Source organism: Arvicola amphibius, chromosome 12 (assembly GCF_903992535.2).
Source record: "Arvicola amphibius chromosome 12, mArvAmp1.2, whole genome shotgun sequence".
NCBI classification, from domain to species: Eukaryota; Metazoa; Chordata; class Mammalia; order Rodentia; family Cricetidae; genus Arvicola; species Arvicola amphibius.
The window spans coordinates 55,271,079-55,290,671 of record NC_052058.2 but is presented as its reverse complement, the minus strand read 5'-3'; the positions used below and the strand labels follow the sequence as shown (position 1 = coordinate 55,290,671).

General features: G+C 40.8%; 1 protein-coding gene across 2 annotated transcripts in view; it reads right to left on the bottom strand.

Annotated features, from left to right (window-relative positions):
- Positions 1-19,217, bottom strand: part of Mael (maelstrom spermatogenic transposon silencer) — a 32,519-nt gene extending 13,302 nt beyond the window's left edge. Inside the window, exons 1-9 of one of the 2 annotated variants that reach the window (XM_038349790.1) lie at positions 19,171-19,217; positions 16,477-16,560; positions 16,200-16,292; positions 14,809-14,908; positions 13,206-13,361; positions 11,920-11,961; positions 1,913-2,037; positions 888-942; positions 637-778 (exon numbers count right to left, since the gene is read on the bottom strand). In XM_038349790.1, the coding sequence (XP_038205718.1) occupies positions 637-778; positions 888-942; positions 1,913-2,037; positions 11,920-11,961; positions 13,206-13,361; positions 14,809-14,908; positions 16,200-16,292; positions 16,477-16,560; positions 19,171-19,188 (815 nt within the window). In that variant the 5' untranslated portion in view covers positions 19,189-19,217. Of the gene's footprint in view, positions 1-636; positions 779-887; positions 943-1,912; positions 2,038-11,919; positions 11,962-13,205; positions 13,362-14,808; positions 14,909-16,199; positions 16,293-16,476; positions 16,660-19,170 lie in introns of those variants that run through there. The other variant, XM_038349789.1, reaches the window with a different exon arrangement.
- Positions 19,218-19,593: the final 376 nt, after the last annotated feature.

The following is a 19,593-nucleotide window of genomic DNA, read 5'->3' as shown; positions in this document are numbered from 1 at the left end:
AACTTCTCTTATCAGTAGAGAAATTCTAACTGGTAAAGAACAGTCAGTTTATTTGGCATTTTTTTTTTTGCTTTTAGTATAAAGCAGCAATGATTCTATCAATTATTGTATGCTAAAAATATTAATATTAAATACAATATTAAAAACAGTATCTAAAAATAAGTTTCCCCAGGCTGGAGAGCTGGCTCAGTGATGAAGAACACTGCAGAGGTCCTGGGTTTGGTTCCCGGCAACAGAGGATCTGACACCCTCATCTGAACTCCAGGATCACCTGGAGTGGTGTGCACAAAGGTAAACACTCACACATGGAAAACTATATTTTACCAGGCAGTGGTGGCACACGCCTTTAATCCTAGCACTCGGGAGGCAGAGGCAGGCAGATCTCTCTGAGTTTGAGGCCAGCCTGGTCTACAAGAGTTATTTCCAGGACAGGCTCCAAAGCTACAGAGAAACCTTGTCTTGAAAACCACAAAACAAAACTGTTTTCTAAGTTTACAAGGTTTAACTGAAAAGTGATTCACAAAAGGTAAAACAACCCAAAAGTCACAAACCCAAAACCTAGTCCAAGCCTATTTTCTAAGAATGTAGTTCAAAAAAGAAACTACCATCAGTGAATTACAAAATCATTATCAATACCTTGTGTTGCTAGAATAGTCCCACATGGCCACATCTAGGAGGCTTCTAACCCAGGTCTTAGAGGGTTCCTTGAGGAATTTTTGCTGGTAGATTCCCACTACAAGGTCCTCTACAGTGAGAAGTTCTAGATCTTGCCTGATTTCTTCCATTAGTAAACAGAAAAATATAATTAGTGAATTTGGGCACACAGAACATGTACGTCAAAACCAAAGTATAGACTATGCTTCCTGCATGATCGAGGTTCTACTTACCTGATGTCCGCTCCATACGCTTCAAACACCAGTTGACTCTGGCTCTATCATCAGACTGTAGAAGGAAAATCATTACTTGTATTTTCTCCTTTTTAGAATTATTTTCATTAACACTGTCCTTTCAAACTTGTGTATGTGTATCAAAGACAGACACTAAAAATTATATAATAGCATACATTAAAAAATATTACTGCTATAATTAATGGTTATATATACATATATACATATGTATAAAAATTTTAATACAGTTTATGAAAAGCAAGTGAGACTTAGGGTGGACCAAAGACAAAGTCAATTTTCAGAATATGGGATCTGGTCATGGTAATATTTATAATATGCAGTAAGTTTAGGACCCAATTCTTCACTATTATCCTGGAAAATTTTAGATAAAAATGTCTTTTCTAAACATCACAAAACAAGGGTTAAGGGAATGATTATCCATTTGTTAGGCTAAAAAGATACTGTAGGTATTTCAGGAGGAAGTTTAAAAAATACTATACTCAGCTTTTGTTGCCTCCAAAATTAGTGATTTAAAGGCCATACTAATTACACACAAATAAATTCAGAATGAGCATGTTTTAAAACATGTAACTAACACAAAACTGTAAACGAAGACTGTAATTTTGTTTCCCAGCCACCCAGACCAAAATAATAACACAGAAACTATATTAATTACAACACTATTTGGCCAATGGTTTAGGTGTATTCCTAGCTAACTCTTACATCTTAAATTAACCCATTTCTATTAATCTGTGTATCGCCATGAGGCTGTGGCTTACTAGCATCTTTCTTCCTTGGCAGCTAAATGGTGCCTGTTGACTCACCTTCTTTCTTCCTGCATTCAGTTTAGTTTTCCCACCTACCTATATTCTGCCTTGCCACAGGCCAAAGCAGCTTCTTTATTAACCAATGGCCAGGAAACAAAAGCACAGTCTCTGTTTACACAAAACTGAAATTCTTTTAGTGCCTTTTCAATTCTTCTGGTGTCTAAATGGGCATCTTAAAAACATCTTATTGGATATTACCTTGCAGTAAATAGGTGGCCAATTCCCTGGGTTTGGATGAATAAATTTATAAAGGTTTTTTAACACAGTTGCTTGGTCATGCCCGAATTCAAAGTTTGAAATAGGAATCTTGTGACTAGAATCACCTGAGGGAAATAAAGAGGTAGAAGTTCAGCCACTGAGCAAGACAAGTATTATCAGGGTGGGAATAGGAATACAGGAGGAGAGCAGTGGGTAGTTTACCCATGCACGTTTCTATCAAGCCTGGTTCTCATTAGGTACTTTACAGACTTGAACCCAGAATCTTATGGAGGTGGGAAACACATACATAAATTAAGAGGAGACTACAGAGACTCCCAGAAATAGTTAATGAACAGTGAAGTCATTATTGAACCCAAGTTTCTTAATGACCAAGTTCATAGTGTTTGCACTGTTCCCATGGTGTGTTTCAAAAATATTTTGTTAAATAAGGCTGGGGGCTTCAGAGTAGTACTGATTTTTCTTTTTCGTGCACGTGTGTGTGTGTGTGTGTGTGTGTGTGTGTGCGCGCATGCCTGCCTGATGGAGGAGAGTTATCTGTCTATGTTACTTTCATTGGTTAATTAATAAAGAAAACTGCCTTGGCCCTTTAAGAGAACAGAAAATTAGGTAGGTGGAATAGACAGAACAGAATTCTGGGAGAGCTGGGGAGAAGCTTCAGGCAGTCGCCATAGTGAGTCACCATGATTCTCCTCTCTGAGATGGACGCAGGTTAAGATCTCTCCTGGTAAGTCACACCTCGTGGTGCTACACAGATTACTAAATATGGGTTAAAGGAAGATGAGAGAATTAGCCAATAAGAGGCTGAAACTATGGGCCAGGCAGTATTTAAATGAATACAGTTTCTGTATAATTATTTTGGGTAAAGCTAGCCAGGTGGCGGGACACAGCCCGCCGTTCCCTTCTACAGACTGGTGCTCCAACGTGGTGACTAAATCCACTTAAAAACCTGAGAGGGCTTTAAATAAAGGAGAGAGAGAGTTTAACACAGCTTTTTGCTGTTTGCCTGGACGTGCTGTAGAGAGATTTCCTGTTTCGGCAATAGCAGCAGAGAAAAGGCTGAGTCATTTTAAAACGCGGCTTCCTGTGCTGCGCTGCCAGCGCAAACTCTGGCTTTAAAGCATTTCAGTGGCTTTTATGGGCCTGGATATTTGTGTTCCCGCTTGGGATCGGAAGGAGAGTGCACTGAGACTGGTCCAAAGGCTCAGAGATCCCTGCCTGCACCTGGGCAGATGGCGGAATCAGGCTTAGGCAGGCAGAAGAGCATGGCGGATTCCTGCCACAATACAGAGAGATGTTTTCAGACTGCACAGTGCTCTGCGTGTCAGATTTGGCTGTAACTTGGATGAAAAGAGTTTCTGTGCTGCACGCTCAGTCTCAGAATTAAAGTGCTGACTGCGGCTCCTACCTGGCGGCCCCAGAGCTACTAGAAAATGGTATGTCCTCCATTTTGAAATTGGAGAGAGGTGGAGCCAACATCCAGAACAGCTTGCCACTCTGCAGCCCAGAAATGCAACTGATTCAGTCACAAGCAGCTCCACCATGTTGGACTGGGCAGGGCAAGCTCACAGTATCTGTTTTTGACCCAGGAATGTCAAAGCTTAGAGTCTTAAGCGCTTAGCGACTTAAAGGCGCAAATCAAACATGTTTCTGAACAGTAAAAAAATTACAGATTCACAATAGGACAGATTCAGACATAGAAGACCCCCATATGGGTCACAATGTTGGCTAAATGTATGTAGGCTTGAGAGAGAGAGAAGAAAAAATATAAAAAATAAAGTTAATGCCTTAAAAAAGGGTAAAGTCTTTAAAGAGACAGAGTACAGATAGTTATAGATTAAAAGAAGTGAAAGAGTAAAAATAAGCCACGTAAAAATGGAAAATTCACAGAGAGTCTGGATTATGTATTTTATTGTGTTTTCTTTGAAATTTTTGACTGTAAAGGAGCTAAATACAGAGAGACATTTCATTATATGGGCTGCCAGTCTAGACCAGAATGGACATCTTAACGGTATGACTTCAGGATTTGGATCTAAGAACATGATGCTTTGGAAAAGAGTTTCTTCTTTTGTTTTCACAGAGGACGAGACTCTGTGGATTGCTTCTATCCCAATATGGTATGATAGACCACGCCCTCCTGAAAGGTTGCTGTGAACATCTTCAAAAAATTACTTCACTCAACTGCCAACTGAGAGGAACCTAGCACACAGGTTACACCATGAAAGACCTAAATAACAGCGCCCCCATTCAGCAGGAAGCAGTTTGGAGAGAAATAACTGCGCCCATATTCCCAAATATTGTTTATAAATGTTCTTTTACATTTAAAGGGGGAGATGATATAGATATGAATAATTTGCAATGGTATGATTTTAAGGTCAATTTGTTATATGTATATGTATTTCTGATCTTGATTAAGCTATTTTGATTGTGTAGTTCATTTTAAAAACTGTAATGTATAATTAGGAAATATAGGTTGTTAATGGATAATCATCGATAATAGTCAAGTTTGTAGTCATTTTAGTTAGATTTTCTAGATGTGCATAGATATATTTCAGATAGGCATTCTTCATATCTTTCAAAGACTACAGAACATGGCATTTAATGTTTTAATAACTTAGGGCTTTTCACGACAATGAGACACGTCTGCTCCTGGCAGCACCAATCTACTTCAAGAGGAAGATGGGCATCGAAGAGGCTCCTTATGGAGTTTGATAGCCATTTGGGCAAGAAACTGCTCTTGCCTGGACTGTTGCATAAACTGGACACAAGGAACCCACAGAGAGAGGACTGCTGAACTTGCCTAAAGGTGAGATGGTCCTTCAGGGTTCCTGATTCATGAAAGAGTCTGTGAGACGTTCTGCAGGACACAGCAGAAAGTGACTGAACTGTCTTTGGAATTTCCTGCTTCATGGAAATGTCTGCTGGATACTTATGGGCCTGTAGGCTGAAGATGGATGCCCCAACGGTACAGAGGAACTTTGGGTGACTGTCCAGGCAGCGAGTTGTCTCTGTCATTTCTAGAGTTTGAAAGTTGCATATGACTTGTTTACTTAGGTAATATTATATTCTTCTGGAGTCTTTGATGGAGTTGAAGAATAAATAGATAGTTATAGCTTTCCTTAGTTATGATAAAAGATAAAATAGATTTAAATATTGTAACTGTAATACTTGATAACTGTTTTGTTATATGTAATTTTGCTATGTTAAAGTTGAAGCCTTTCTTTTTTGTTTAAACAGAAAAAGGGGAAATGATGGAGGAGAGTTATCTGTCTATGTTACTTTCATTGGTTAATTAATAAAGAAAACTGCCTTGGCCCTTTAAGAGAACAGAAAATTAGGTAGGTGGAATAGACAGAACAGAATTCTGGGAGAGCTGGGGAGAAGCTTCAGGCAGTCGCCATAGTGAGTCACCATGATTCTCCTCTCTGAGATGGACGCAGGTTAAGATCTCTCCTGGTAAGCCACACCTCGTGGTGCTACACAGATTACTAAATGTGGGTTAAAGGAAGATGAGAGAATTAGCCAATAAGAGGCTGAAACTATGGGCCAGGCAGTATTTAAATGAATACAGTTTCTGTATAATTATTTTGGGTAAAGCTAGCCAGGTGGCGGGACACAGCCCGCCGTTCCCTTCTACACCTGCCTGTCTGGGGTGGGTGTGTGTGTGTGTGTGTGTGTGTGTGTGTGTGTGTGTGCGCGCGCGCGCGCGCCTGCCTGTCTGTCTGCCTGCCTGAATGGTGTGTGTGTGAATGAGGAGGCCGGAGAGTGTTATCAGGAATCATCCTTGATCTCTTCGACCTTATTCACTGTGGCAGGGTCATTCAATCAAACTCAGTGCTTGCTAATATGACTAGTCTCTGGGGATCTGCTGTCTCTGCCTAAGGCTGGAATTACAGGCACTGGGCATTTAGGTAGGTTCTGGATGTCTAAACTCTTGGCCCCACACTTGTGCAGCAAGCATTTTATAACCAGTGATCAAATCGCTCTAGCCTCAGGCTCTAATCTCATCATCGACACAGTGGCTAACAACCATTTGTAACTCCAGTTCTAGAGGACGCAGTCCCCTATATAATAATGACTTCACTGTTCATTAACTATTTCTGTGAGTCTCTGTAGTCTCCTCTTAATACCCATACACATTAAACAATCATTTTTAAAAAGCCAGTATGAAGAAGAACCCCACACCTCCAAGTAAAAATAAAAGGCCAAGTAAATTCAGATGATACCCACAAAATAATGTAGGTATCCTTGAAGATATGAGCAGTACAAATATGTACAGCAGTTAAGACTTACTGATAAAGGAGTAAGAAGTTGGGAAATTGTAAAGGCTTGTTTTAGATCACTTGTCAGTTCTAGAAACTGCTAATGGTTTAGCAAAGTGCTTTCAGAACCTATGATCACAATTCCTAAGCCCACTATCAGTGTTTCAAAAAGCAAGTAATCCCTTTCTGATGAAGTTACTCTGAAATTCCTTCTTTTCACACAGTCTGTGTAAAAGCAGGTAGGTACACAGAGGCAGGAAGGAGAACCAAAATGAAGTTCATAAAAAGTTTCTTTGGTGTGGAAGTTACTACGTACTGATTTTAAAAGAAAAAACTATGTTTGAACAAAATTCCTATTAAGTTACTCAACTTTGATATATAAATATAAAATTGCAAAACTATAAAAAAATATATAAAAAAGTTCAGCTTTGCACAACTACAGAGGAAAAGCTCAACAAGTAGAATGTCTAAAGTACTACAGAGCAATGCAATGGGGAATTAGGAGCCGGAATCTTGGAAGGGAATAGACACTGGAGAGCTGAGGAAGGAAAGATTTAAAGACTCGGACACCAGACAGAATTTTTAGCAGACTCAATAAAAATGTAAGGTATTTTCTCCTATTAACATTAAATAAAATGTTAAACATGGTGGTGCATATCTGTAGTTATAGCACTTGGGAGGCTGAGGCAGGAAGACCAGAAAATCAAGGTCATCTCTACATAGAGTCTTAGGCCATACTTGGTTACAAGATACCCTATATAAAAATATTAATAAAATCTATTATTTTCTGATTTCCACTGCTTATGCTACAAATTCTATGTATAATTCTTTGGTGGTAATCTGTCTTTTCTCTCTCTTTTCATTAAAAAGATGGATTAGTCCTTGTAAAATCTGAAGCATAATTTAAATTACCTCAATCCCTGTTCATGCACTAAGGTAATCTTAGATGCCCCTCACTCTAGTTTTCTGCCAGACATAACATAAACATTTTGGGTATAATAACACACTCACTCACACACAGTGCACAGGACGGGTATATCTAACAAACATGATAACCAAGAGACTATGAAAACAGACCAATAAAAGTAATTGTAATAGGATTATTAATACAAGTCTGTAAAATAACTAGGCCTCTTCTGTTCAAAGAAATAAACTCATTTATACTTTCCACACACCCAGAAACCAAATTTAAAAGTAATGAAAATATATTCCCCAATCCATTTTCCCTCATCTTTCATTATAGCAAAATAACTTCAACAACCAAATCAGACGTCAACAGCAACATAAAATGCATAGACAATCACGAGCAAGTCAAACTCAACAATTAAGAGATGTATGATTACTATGTTGGGTTTGCTCTAAAGGGCAAAACCAGTTTAACTTTGGTAAATCATCATACAAATAAAACACTGGAGATTTTGAAAGATCATCCTTATTAAAATATTTAATCCATAATCAAGTTGGAAACAGAAGGAAGTTCTTCACTCTGATAAAGTGTGTACAGCAAAAATAAGGGCAGTCAGGAAAGAGGAAACTATAGCGAAGAACCTGTTGGTGAAAACTGGAAATAGAGATCATAGCCTTCATACAATGCAAAACCAAGTAAACAACCAGAAGATGCAATTCAAAACACAGCACTTACAAGACAACAAAAAGCCTCATGGTGATGCAGGCACTCAGGAGGCAGAGACACGAGGACTGCTCCAAATATGATGATAACCTGTTCTATGTAGGGAATTCTAGGTCAGCCAAGGTGAGATCCCATCTCAAATAAAATTAGCAAATGCTATTAAGATCGTTAACAATAACTATATTAAAGAAAGTATGGACCTAAAGAAACAAGCTGTTCATGTCCACAGATGGAAAAGCAACATTATGAAGGCTATTTTCTTCAAAATGACCTAAATATTTACAGGTGGTCACGAAAAGCTGATTCTAAATTGTGGATGAAAAAGAGGTCAGAAATAGCTATGATATTACAGAACAAAGTCAGGGGAGCTATCTAAAGAGTTTCAAACCATTATGCTTAATCAAGAATATGATAGACAAGACACACACCCCCATGCTAATAGACCAATAATAGAAAACAAGTAGAGGTATGGTTTGACCTAAAAGACACTACATATTGGGGAAAAGCAGGTTATTGAGTAACAATGCCAAGATACTGGTTGTCTGCAGGAGAAAACAGTGAAATTGCCACCTCATAGCATACACAAGTCAATTCCAGGTAGAATAAGCATCAGATACAAAAAAAAAAGAATCTGCAAATTTTAGAAGAAAATAGACTAAACCTTCAGGTAGTGTATTAAGACACAAAGATTCACAGTTGATAAAAAAAAATTGGCTGACTTGCTAAACTAGAACCCAACACTTGTGCTTATTAAAAGGTACCACACAGGGCTAGAGAAGTAGCTCAGTGGTAGAGTACTTGCGTAGCATGCACAAGACCTAGGGCTCAGCACCCAGTACTGAGACTTAAGAGATGCCTCATATGGAGTGAACAATGCAAGGCTAAGGCTGAGAAAAGCCACTTTCACGCAATGTAGCAATAAACAGATATGTAATGTAATAAACACACAATGTAAGAATATCAAGTAGAAAAATGAGAAGATAATATACTTAAAATATAGGTACATATCTATAAAAACAAAAACGTATTTAAATGAATATATACATACACATAGTAAAATTATTCAGAAATGAATGACTAACAGAATTCAGAACACTTCTCTTGCAAAGGACCGGGGGGAGAGAGGAGAGAGAGACTGCCAGTGGTGCTGGGGACTGCTGTTGTCAGCTGACTGGGGAGCACACTGCTGCTCATTAATATTCTACACTGTAAGTCAGTGCACATTCTTTGTATTTAATGCATTTGAAAAGCCAAAGGACCTTTCATATAGAAAGCTGCAATCAGGATTCAAAGCTTTGCTTCTTTTAAAGCAGAACTTCTTTAAAGAAAAACCATTAACCAGTGAAATGAACAGAAGTTGAACTCTCTGGCTCAAGTGAGGGAGGAAAGTCAAGAGCTGAAGCACCTTTTAGAGGAACCTAAGTGGGGAAGGAGCTGTCACTGGACTCCGCACTCAAGTGTCTTCCAGTCCTGAATTCTTTACTGTGCTAACATGACTAACTATAGTGCCCACCCATAAAACAGTCACTTCACTCCACAGTTCCGGAAACACCAGGCAGCACTTGTTAGTTATTTGTTTAGGGAGGAAGTACATGTGGGTCTTGGGGATCGAACTCAGGTCATCAGGTTTGATGGCAAGCACTTTTACCCACTGAGCCATCTATGATAGCTCTGAGAAATCTATGTGGATGTCTGCTGGCTACTGCTTAAATAAAGCACACCAACACATAAATTTGACTTGGTGTACTATTCTGTGCTCCCCTGTCTTCTCCCAATCAGTGCACTCACATTAGCACAGGCATTTTTAGGTACTACGTCAACACAGCTGTCACTCTCACCATCACTTATTTAATTGGCAGATTTCCCAGGGTTATTTAATTGGCAACTTAAGACATGCTTAAATTGGCAAGCTCCAAACATCTTAAGTTTGTCTGAATAAGAAATACTATCCTGCTCCAATTAGCTGGAATAATAAATTAAGAAGTCATTCCCAGCTGTGGATGCAGCACATCAGGAGGGCCTTTGCCTAGCTGAACAAGACTGCCTAGATTTGATCCTCAGCATGAGAAAAAAGAAACTGTTTCTGGCCTTTACTAAGATATATGAGATAGAAACAACCTTTAAAAAGGAAAGATGCTTTGTGTTAATGTGAAAATACTGCTTAAACATACAATAGAACGGTTTTAGAATCATGCAATAGAAGGTTTTATTTGCACTGAGGTAGGAAGGACATGGCAAGCCAGTGACACTCTCAACAATCAGTGACACACAGCAGGAAGGCAATGTGTTCATTCAAATGATGAACCAAAATTAGGTTTTCAAGTACAAACATGAAAATTAAATTTGAAATTAGGTTTCATAAAATCTGTGTTTAGGATTTTTGTTTGTTGAGTTTCGATAAAGTCTTGCCCTGTGGCACAGGCTGGCAATGAACTCTCTGTAGCCCATGCTAGCCTCAAACTGCGGGTGTCTTGAGTCTTCCAAGCTCTAGAATTAGAAGCATGAGCTACTGTACCTGGTTCCATTTCTGGATTTTAAAGAAAGACTTATTTTTATTTATGTCTATGTGTGTATGCCTGCGAATGTTGAGTAGGTGCCTGTAGAGGCCAGAAGAGGCAAAGGATCCCCTAAATTAGACAGCTGTGAGCTGCTTGATGTAGGTGCTTAAAACTGAACTCCTGTCCTTTAGAAGAGCACAGAGTGCTCCTTAGTGTGAGCCACCTCTCCAGCTCCTCCATTTGTTTTAACTACCATCTACTTAGGAGCACAGTGCCCTTAAATAACGTAACTTGCGAGGGAGATTATGAAGTGATTTTCTGTATAAGCTTCTTTTCGAATTTTAAAATACATAAGGAAGCATAACTAAAAAAGGAAAAATCTCTTAAACTCTTTAGCCCACAACTTTGGTTCCAAGGAAAATAACAGATCCATATTTTTTTCTTTTCTTTTCTTTTCTTTTTTTTTAACCAAGGCACACAAATTCAATAATATGAAGGGAAAGTACAAAATATATGCAGTAAAAACAGCATTATAGGGCCAAAGACAGTGCAACAGGTAAAAATATTTGTCTTGTAATCCTGAAGCCTAAGTTCAAAGCTTAAAACCCACATTAAAAAAAAAAAAAACACCTGGATGTGGTGGTGGGCATACCTACCTTGAGATTGGGACAGAGGCAACAGCATCTGCCAGAAGCTCATGACCCAGCTAGCCTGCTTCACAGTGGCAGAAACAAGAGGGCCTGTGCCTCAACCTGGCTCCCCAGAGCTGTCCTCTGACCTGCACAGGTGCATGCTGCACTCACATACACACACAACTAGCACTATGAAAGTTACAATATGCCTGTTACAGCAGGCCTGACGAACACTTGTTTCTAATACTTCTAATAGGCTAGTTGACCACATTTTTTAAGTTAAATGGTACATGCAGGAATTAAATGGTTCCCTAAACAATATATTGAATATTAATTTAACATAAAACTAACATAATTTAATATAAAACATGATTTTTTTATCAAATGGGAAACTGTTGAGAGCTCTTTCTAGTAAGAACTTAGCTCTAATCTTAGATAAATTTAGTCATAGTCAAGTTTTCTGGTTACAAAATACTTAAAAGCCTGATTTCCTCACCCCTAAACTCAAAACTGTTCTACTCTGAACTCTATTATTTTTGAAGAATGAATTCTAAAAGAAAGTTTTAAAATAGTCATTGCTCATAAATGAGTCTAAGTTTAGAGAATCTGAAACTTCCTATGATTTTCCTAAGAGCCTGGCCCCTATACCAACAACTGACCTTGGAACTCCAAGGATATGTAGCAATAGTTTCCTTACTTTCTTAGAATGAAAAGAGTTCATACATACATGTGAGTCAGTAAAGTTTTAAAGTTTGGGCGGGAGGTGCAGCTCTGTGGCAGAGGGGTGGCTAGCACGTGTGAGGCCCAGATCAGCCCCCAGGAGCAGGACTGCACACGTGTAGGTTTAAGGTTTTAAAGACCATTCCACCTACCATTCCCCGCATCTTACATTTTCTATGTTAAAAGAGGGAGTTTTAACAGGGCTGCACGCCCTCAGTCCCTCTTATCCCAATTCCTTTATACTTACTTGCAGCCTGGCAATGGAATCGAAATCCTCGTGGAATTTCACCTGCAATACAAAGTGTTTCACTGAGAAGCAGAAATCTGAAAATTTTCTTACCTGTGTTATGGTAATACTTCATGTGATGACCAAGTTTCAATGTGGGTAATCTTTATTATGTTAAAATACAATTATAACTTCATAGTGTTATTTTGTGTTGTTTGCTTCTGTCTTGGTTGTTACTGTTTAAATCAAAGGTATGATAACTAAAATAATCTCTACGTATTTTCTAAACTACTTTGCACAGCAAGCTGTTCCTTCCAGGGAAATTATACTTAAGAAAAAAATTCATGCAAAATGACTTCTAGCTAGGGGTCCATGAAGGTATTTGAGGGTGGTAAAGCCTGTTATACTGCAGGCATACATAAATTTTTCAGAATGAAGAAAAAAAAACTCAAAATTTTATCTTTTCAGTATTTCATAATCCACACACCAACAAAATGTAAAAGCTATATGACTGTCCTAAGCAGCAATGTCTACAAGCATAAGATAATCAGCTTTGCTGTCCTCTGAGGAAAAAAAGACGTCTAAATTAATTTTAAAGCTTTTTGCTATCTTGACATATTTTCTCTTTGACTTCAAAGATACGGTGGTTCCCTTAACTGCTCTCCATCCTCTTGGGAACTGAAGAGATCCAACATCTTTGTAACTATCTGCTTCTCAATTGTTTTTTGAGACAGGGTATCGATGCAGCCTAATCTTCTTGCCTCATCTTTCTTCCTGAATGATTGCTGGGATCACAGGCTTGAATGTCCCCTGGGCTATTGTTTTGTTTTTAGTGGGGATAGAATAGTGGGAAGAAGATGGCTAAGGATGTTTAGAGAGCCAGGCTACCTCCATACTGTTTTAATAGTTTCTACAGACACTTTACAAATGATTTAACTTGCTCAGAAAAAGGTTTTCACAAGGTTACAATGCAGTATGAGCTTCAAACTAAAGACTACTAAGGTGAAGGATGGGATAGTGAAAGAAAAGAACAAGGCATAAAACAGAAGAATCCCAAGATGTAAGGCCCTGGGCAAACGAGTAACAGGTTGTGCATTTTTGAGGTACTCTATCCTCTGAGTTCTGTGTTCAGTGACGAGGAAAAGATTCAATCAACCAGCCACGTCAACACCTAATTCCTAATAGTTTGACACTTAGGTATTATGTCTACACACATTTTAAGAACTCCACTGTACTTCAACTTTTAAGAAAACGATTACTAATAAATGAAGCCAGTTTAAAACCATCACACACGTTTAGGACCTTACCTGGATGGATAAAGCTGTGGAAGTCTGCTATAATACCTTCCTGGAGGGAGTATTTAACACAGCCAATTTCACAAGGGAGGAAGCGCTGCTCACAATGAGGAGGTAGTTCACCATGGCTAAAAATGTTCAGAAAATAAAAAACACCTCCAAGGAGAGCTGAAAAACAAAATAAAACCCAAGACTGTTAAAGCCACTTTTGTACAGGTATGTGTTCCTGTATTATCTAGTGAATTATAAAAGAAAACTCAATTATAGCAAGTAAAAACTTTATAGTCACATTCATCAAGAATTTAAGTGGTAACTATCTTTTCTATAAAGCAACAAAATGATTCAGTCTTGCTTCTACATAACTCAGCTATAGAGCAACACTGAATTTCAGCAACTGCATAATAAGAATTGTGGCATATATGCAACAATTAAAAAGGTTTGGGAAATAAAGTCCAGCAGAACAAGTGAAGTAAAATTAGCTATGGATGATTTAGTTCTATGCTTTTGTACTCTGCTAATATACAGAAGACCACCTATAATACGCGAGAACTATGTGGGACCAGTACTGTCCACTGAAGACCAGTGTTAAAAGCTTGTGCTAAACAAAGGCAGAAGATGGCAAAAACAGCCAGAAGAAACAGCAAAGGCTCTTTACTGGCTATGTTCTCTTCTAGGGTAGTGCTATAATTCATCCTTGCTTCATGCCTGTCCACCCCAGGATATTTTAAAATTCTTTATCTCCCACCCTTTTTGTGAGACCGGGTTTTTCTGTATAGCCCTGGCTGTCCTGGAACTCTCTCTGTGAACCAGGCTGGCCTCCAACTCACAGAGATCCTCCTGTCTCTGTCTCCCCAGTGCTGGGGGTAAAGGCATGTGTCACCACACCTGGCCAAAAAGTCTTTATCCTTAATTAGCAAATGATAGTAGCATATCTTTATGGGTTACCATAGGGCTTCAATAGATTTATGAACTGTACAGTGATTAAATCAGGTTGGCTAGCATACCCAACAATCCATAAACTATCATTCTTGTTGTTCAAATAAAATCTCCTCTCTTGCCAGGTTGTGTAATAGGTCAAAGGCCTTATTCTTCCTGTCTACCTCTATAACCTAAGTGTGGGAGCTACAAATATGTCTAAGAATCATGTTTAATAATGTATTAAGTGGTAGAAACCAACACACTTTGTTACAAAAAACTTTCCAATATTTTTTCAACAAATGCAAATTAGTTTATCCTGCATAACATTAGGGCTATAATATTTAAGCCCTATAGCCAATTATTCTGATATATAAGATCGAAATTTTATATAAACATTTTGGGGGTGGGATGCCATGCACAGGTATGTCCTGAAGTAAGGCAGTCAATCTCTAGGGTCATCCTTTGGAAGCTGTCCATGTTTGTTCGAGATGGGACCTGAGGCTTGCCAATCAGGCTAGGCTGGCTAGCCACTCTACTCTCCCTACTTCTCCAGCTCACTTTCCATACGGGAGCTGGTCCTCACGTTTACACGGCAAACACTTTACTGACTGAGCCATCTTCCCCCACCATATAGAAGGCCTTTCTGACTGCCCAATATGCCATCCAAATTTAAGCATAATATTTAGGAATACTCTACCTTGATCATTCTTTATGGATAAACTTGACACGTCAGGGGGAGAAACACTTGGTTTTGGTACAAGCATGCCTGGTCTTCTCAGTGGTGTAGATATGAATTTCTGAAAGAGAATTACCAGTCAAGTGCTTTAAACAGAGCTACTGCTAGATACTTTATTTCACATATTTAAATTTAACAAAGTAACTTCAAAATTGTTCTGGACTACTTCAGCGTTCTCTTGTGGTCAATGAAATCAAATATATTTATCAGTGACAGCAGCAGTCAGTGGCAGACAACAGCAAGCCTATAAACATGATAAGAAGGCGAGTGGCCCATAAACAGCTACAGCTAATAGCCGTTCGTTCACTGCTGACCATCTCTCATTTCCCCGAGTCACTTACCACCAAATGCCAGGCCAGTGTCAAAGCAAGATTTTTGAAAGAAAACAAAACCCCAAGCCCTGTAACACTGTCTGGTTTTCACTGAAAAGTAAAAACCAGAGCACACTGTGCCTCCAACTGTCACAACACACACACACACAGTATGTTTTAGTTTTGAGGAGAAACTTTTTAACATTTTTCTTTTCTTTTGTTATGTGTACAGATGTTTGCCTGTACATGTCACATGTGTGCAGTACCAGTGGAGGCCAGAGGAGGGCACTGGAATCCCCTGGAGCTGGAGTTACAGATGATAGTGAGCCACCATGTGGGTGCTGGGACTCGAACCTGTGTCCTTTGTAAGAGTAAGCCAGTGCTCCTAATCACTGAGTCATCTCCAGCCCACTGAAGAGAAATGTTTTATAAGAAACTATAATGACAAGAAAGATCAAAATTCACAAGCACAGAACACTGTAAATCCACCTGACTTAAAACATAAATCTACCTTATTAAAAAAAATTCACCAAACTTTTGAGTTTCCATCCAATACCAACAGCTCAAGAATGAAATTTCAGCATGTACAACAGAAAAGAACAACAGGAGGGAAGAAAAAAAAAATGCCATTAATGACCTTGTACTTTCTGAACAGAAACGAGCTGGAAAACGATTTCTATTTAGTACTTTACTGCCCCACCACATGGGAATTTGCTCAACTTTTCCCCTGGAGCGTCTACAAATGTTAACCCAGGTCTTCAAGTTTTGTTATTCCAATTATTCAAAGCAGAGTTAACGGGAATCATGTAAAAATAAAAGTTCAACTACTTCTAAGTACATACAAGTGTTTAAAAAGCTGTCTAACTGTTAAGGATGGAAGGGGACTCTGGGAGGCCTTTTAGTGTAAGCCCAAACACCGACCCTCCCCTCCCCCGCCCCCATCCCCTGGGCTTTCGGCACAGTCTGGAAACTTCCTGACTGGGTTCTCGGGCTCCACCTTGACGGGGAGCCCACGGGCGGGCAGGAGGGGGCTAGCCTTACCTGCTTCTCTGAAGGCCCAGAATCCTTTCCCTGGGCTGCTCTCCATTCCCGAGCCATTTCTGAGTATTTCTCCTTCTCATCCTCCCTCAGGAGCTTTGGGAGAAGAGGGGGGCAGAGAGGGGAGCCGTGAGGCGTCCGTTCCACGCCCCGGATCTGGAAGGTTCTGTCGGTTGGTCCGACCCTAGGGAAGGGCCCTTCACCCCGTCCCCTCCACAGACGCCCCGCAGGCCGGGTCCCCTCTGCGCCCTCCCCGCAGCCCAACTGCCTGCAGCCTCACCGCCCAGTCGGCCGAACAGTAGGGGATGGCGTCAGCCACGCGGGCCACGGGCAGGCCTCGCCGGCGAAGTTCGGGAATCTTCTCCTGCACGAAGAAATAGTAGGCATTGCGGCTGGCCCTGCGGTTGGGCATGGCGTCGTCGGGCCTCGACGCCCTCCAGAGGCACAGCCAGCAGCCGGCGCCCTCGCCGGGCTCCCGCCCTTAGTAACCGAGCTGGGCGCCTGCGCGCGCTTCTGCCCTGCGCTTGGCCAATCAGGGCGCAGCGCGCAGCCGCATTGGCTCCCCGTTGGAGAGGGGAGAAAAACAGCCGGAAACTGGAAGATTCCACCTCGTGGGGAGGTCGCGGGGGCGGGGAGGAACGAGGAGCGAGGCGCGGGCGGGGAGCCTGGCGATTGGCTGGCTTGCACGCCTGATGGGCGGGGATTGTCACGTGGAAGGCCTGGTGTTTTTTCTGTATATTGTTGCGTAATGTGCCCCGTTAGTGTGGGGTTGAGGGCTCGCAGGTGCTTTCCCTTCCCGGTGTTTTACAGCTAGACCTAGCGAGGGTGTGCAAGCACCGAGGGAGAAGGCGGAGCTACTGGGAGGTTTTCAAGACAACCGCAAAAAGCCTAACATATCTGAAAACCTCTGTTGCTTGTTAGTTTGGGGGGAGCTGAGGATTGAACCAGCGCCTCCGACATGCTAGGCGAGATCTCTCCCACCGAGCTGTTTCAACCCTCCCCCCAGTTTCTAAAGTGCAATATACAGTTAGTCATAAGAAGGAAACACAAAAAGAGGCTGAGATGTCAAAAATTGTCCTCGAATAAGTAAATAAAGTTTTATAGGCTTTTCCCGTAAGGTCTGGGTAATTTGGGGGGGGGGGGTCAGTTTTACTACCATGCGGCGTTGTGGGTGTTATTGTGAAAGATTTTTTCTCATCGTGTGTTCCTAGTTGACTCAAGGCTGAGCCTGTGTATTTAGTAATACTGAGTTCTCATACTGGTTCAAATTAGTGCTTGTGGATTCGCTTAGGTTTTCTCGTATTTCCCAACGAAATTCCTTTGCCTATTCAGTTCACTAAGTTTGAGTATAAGAAGAGTATGGTTTTTAAAAAGGCAGTCGAAAATTCATTTTAAAAATTTATCTTTTCAGCCGGGCGGTGGTGGCGCACGCCTTTAATCCCAGCACTCGGGGGGCAGAGGCAGGCGGATCTCTGTGAGTTCGAGGCCAGCCTGGTCTACAAGTGCTAGGTCCAGGACAGGCTCTAAAAAAGCTGCAGAGAAACCCTGTCTTGAAAAACCAAAAAAAAAAAAAAAAAAAAAGAAAAAAAATTTATCTTTTCAGATAACCACATTTTATTTTTACATCTCAGCTGCAGGCAGGTTCCCCCTCTCTCTTCCTAGTCCCTACCTACCCCACCCCTGTCCCCATTCACTCCTTTTCTGTTTCTATTCAGAAAAAGGCAGGCCTCCAAACGTGGCATATCAAGTTGCAGTAAGACTAAGCACCTCCTCATGTCTTAAGGCCAGACAACGCAACCTAGTATGAGGAATAGGATCCCAAAGGCTGGCAAAACCGTCAGAGACAGCCCTTGCTCCCACTGTTAGGAGTCCCACAAGAAAACCAACCTACACAACTATAACACACATGCAGAGGGCCTAGTTCCGTTCAGGCTCCCTGGTTATCAGTTCAATCTCTGTGAGCCCCTACAAGCCTAGCTTAGTTGATTCTGTGGGTTTTCTTGTGGTGTCCTTGACCCATCTGGCTCCTACAATTCTTCCTCCCTCTCTTCAGCACAGCTCCCCAAGCTTCTCCTAATGTTTGGTTGTGGGGTCTCTGAATCTGTTTCCATCGTCAGAGTCTGGATGAAATCTTTCTGATGACAGTTGGGCTAGGCACCAGTCTATATCAGAATATCATTAAGCATCTTACATTGACTTTTCTTTTCTCTTCCTTCCTTTTTTTTTTTTTTTTTTTTTTTTTGCCAGTTGTGTTTGGTGCTATCCTAGGTCTCTTGGCTATCCAACCTCTGGTTCCTGGCACTCCAGGTAGTGTCAGGGGTGGGCTCACTCCTGTAGCATGGGTTTCAGGCTGGACCAGTCATTGGTTAGCCACTCCCACAATTTCTGCACCACTTTTATCCCAGCACATCTTGTAGGCAGAACAGACTGTGTGTTGAAGGGTATATGGCTAGAATTGGTGTTCCAGTTCTTCCACTGTAAGTCCCGCCGGGTCACAGGGGATGGCCAGTTCAGGCTACATATCCCTATGGCTGAGTCTCAGCTGACATAACCCTTGTAGATTTCTGGGAGTTTCCCTTGCATTAGGTTTCTACCTAACCTTGAAATGCCCCCCCTTTCCAGTTGTCTCTTTCAGTACTCTCTCCCCATATCCTTCCCTTCTGGTCCCTCATATTCCCATCTTCCCCAGCCCCAGTCCATTCTCTAGATCTGTTTTCCCTTCCCAGGGAGATGCATCCCTTCCCCACCTTTGGGCCTCCCTTGGTACTTAACTTCTCTAGATCTGTAGACTATAGCGTGGTTACCCTTTTCTTCTTAGCTAATATCCACTTCTAAGTAAGCATATATCATGTCTGTCTTTCTGGGTCTGGGTTACCTCATCCAGGATGATTTTTTAATAGTTCCACCCATTTGCGTGAGAATTTCATGATGTCATTGCTTTTTAACAGCCGAGTAATACTCCATTAGTACATACCTTATTTTCTTTATCCATTCGTCAGTTGAGGAGCATCTAGGTTGTTTCCAGGTTCTGGCTATTATGAATAAAGCTGCTATGAACATAGTTGAGCAAGTGTTCTTGTGGTATGATTGAGCATTCTTCAGTTATATGCCCAAGAGCAGTATTGCTAGGTCTTGAGGTAGATTATTTACCAAGTATCTGAGAAACTGCATATTGATTTCCGAAGTAGCTGTAAAAGTTTGCACTCCCACCAGCAATGGAGAAGTGTTCCCCTTGCTCCACATCCTCTCCAGCATGAGCTGCCAGTTGTGTTTTTGATCTTAGCCACTCTGCCTGGTTTAAGATGAAATCTCAGAGTTGTTTTGGTTTGTATTTACCTGATGACCAAAGATCAGTGTTGAACATTTCTTTAAGTGTTTCTCACCATTTAAGATTCTT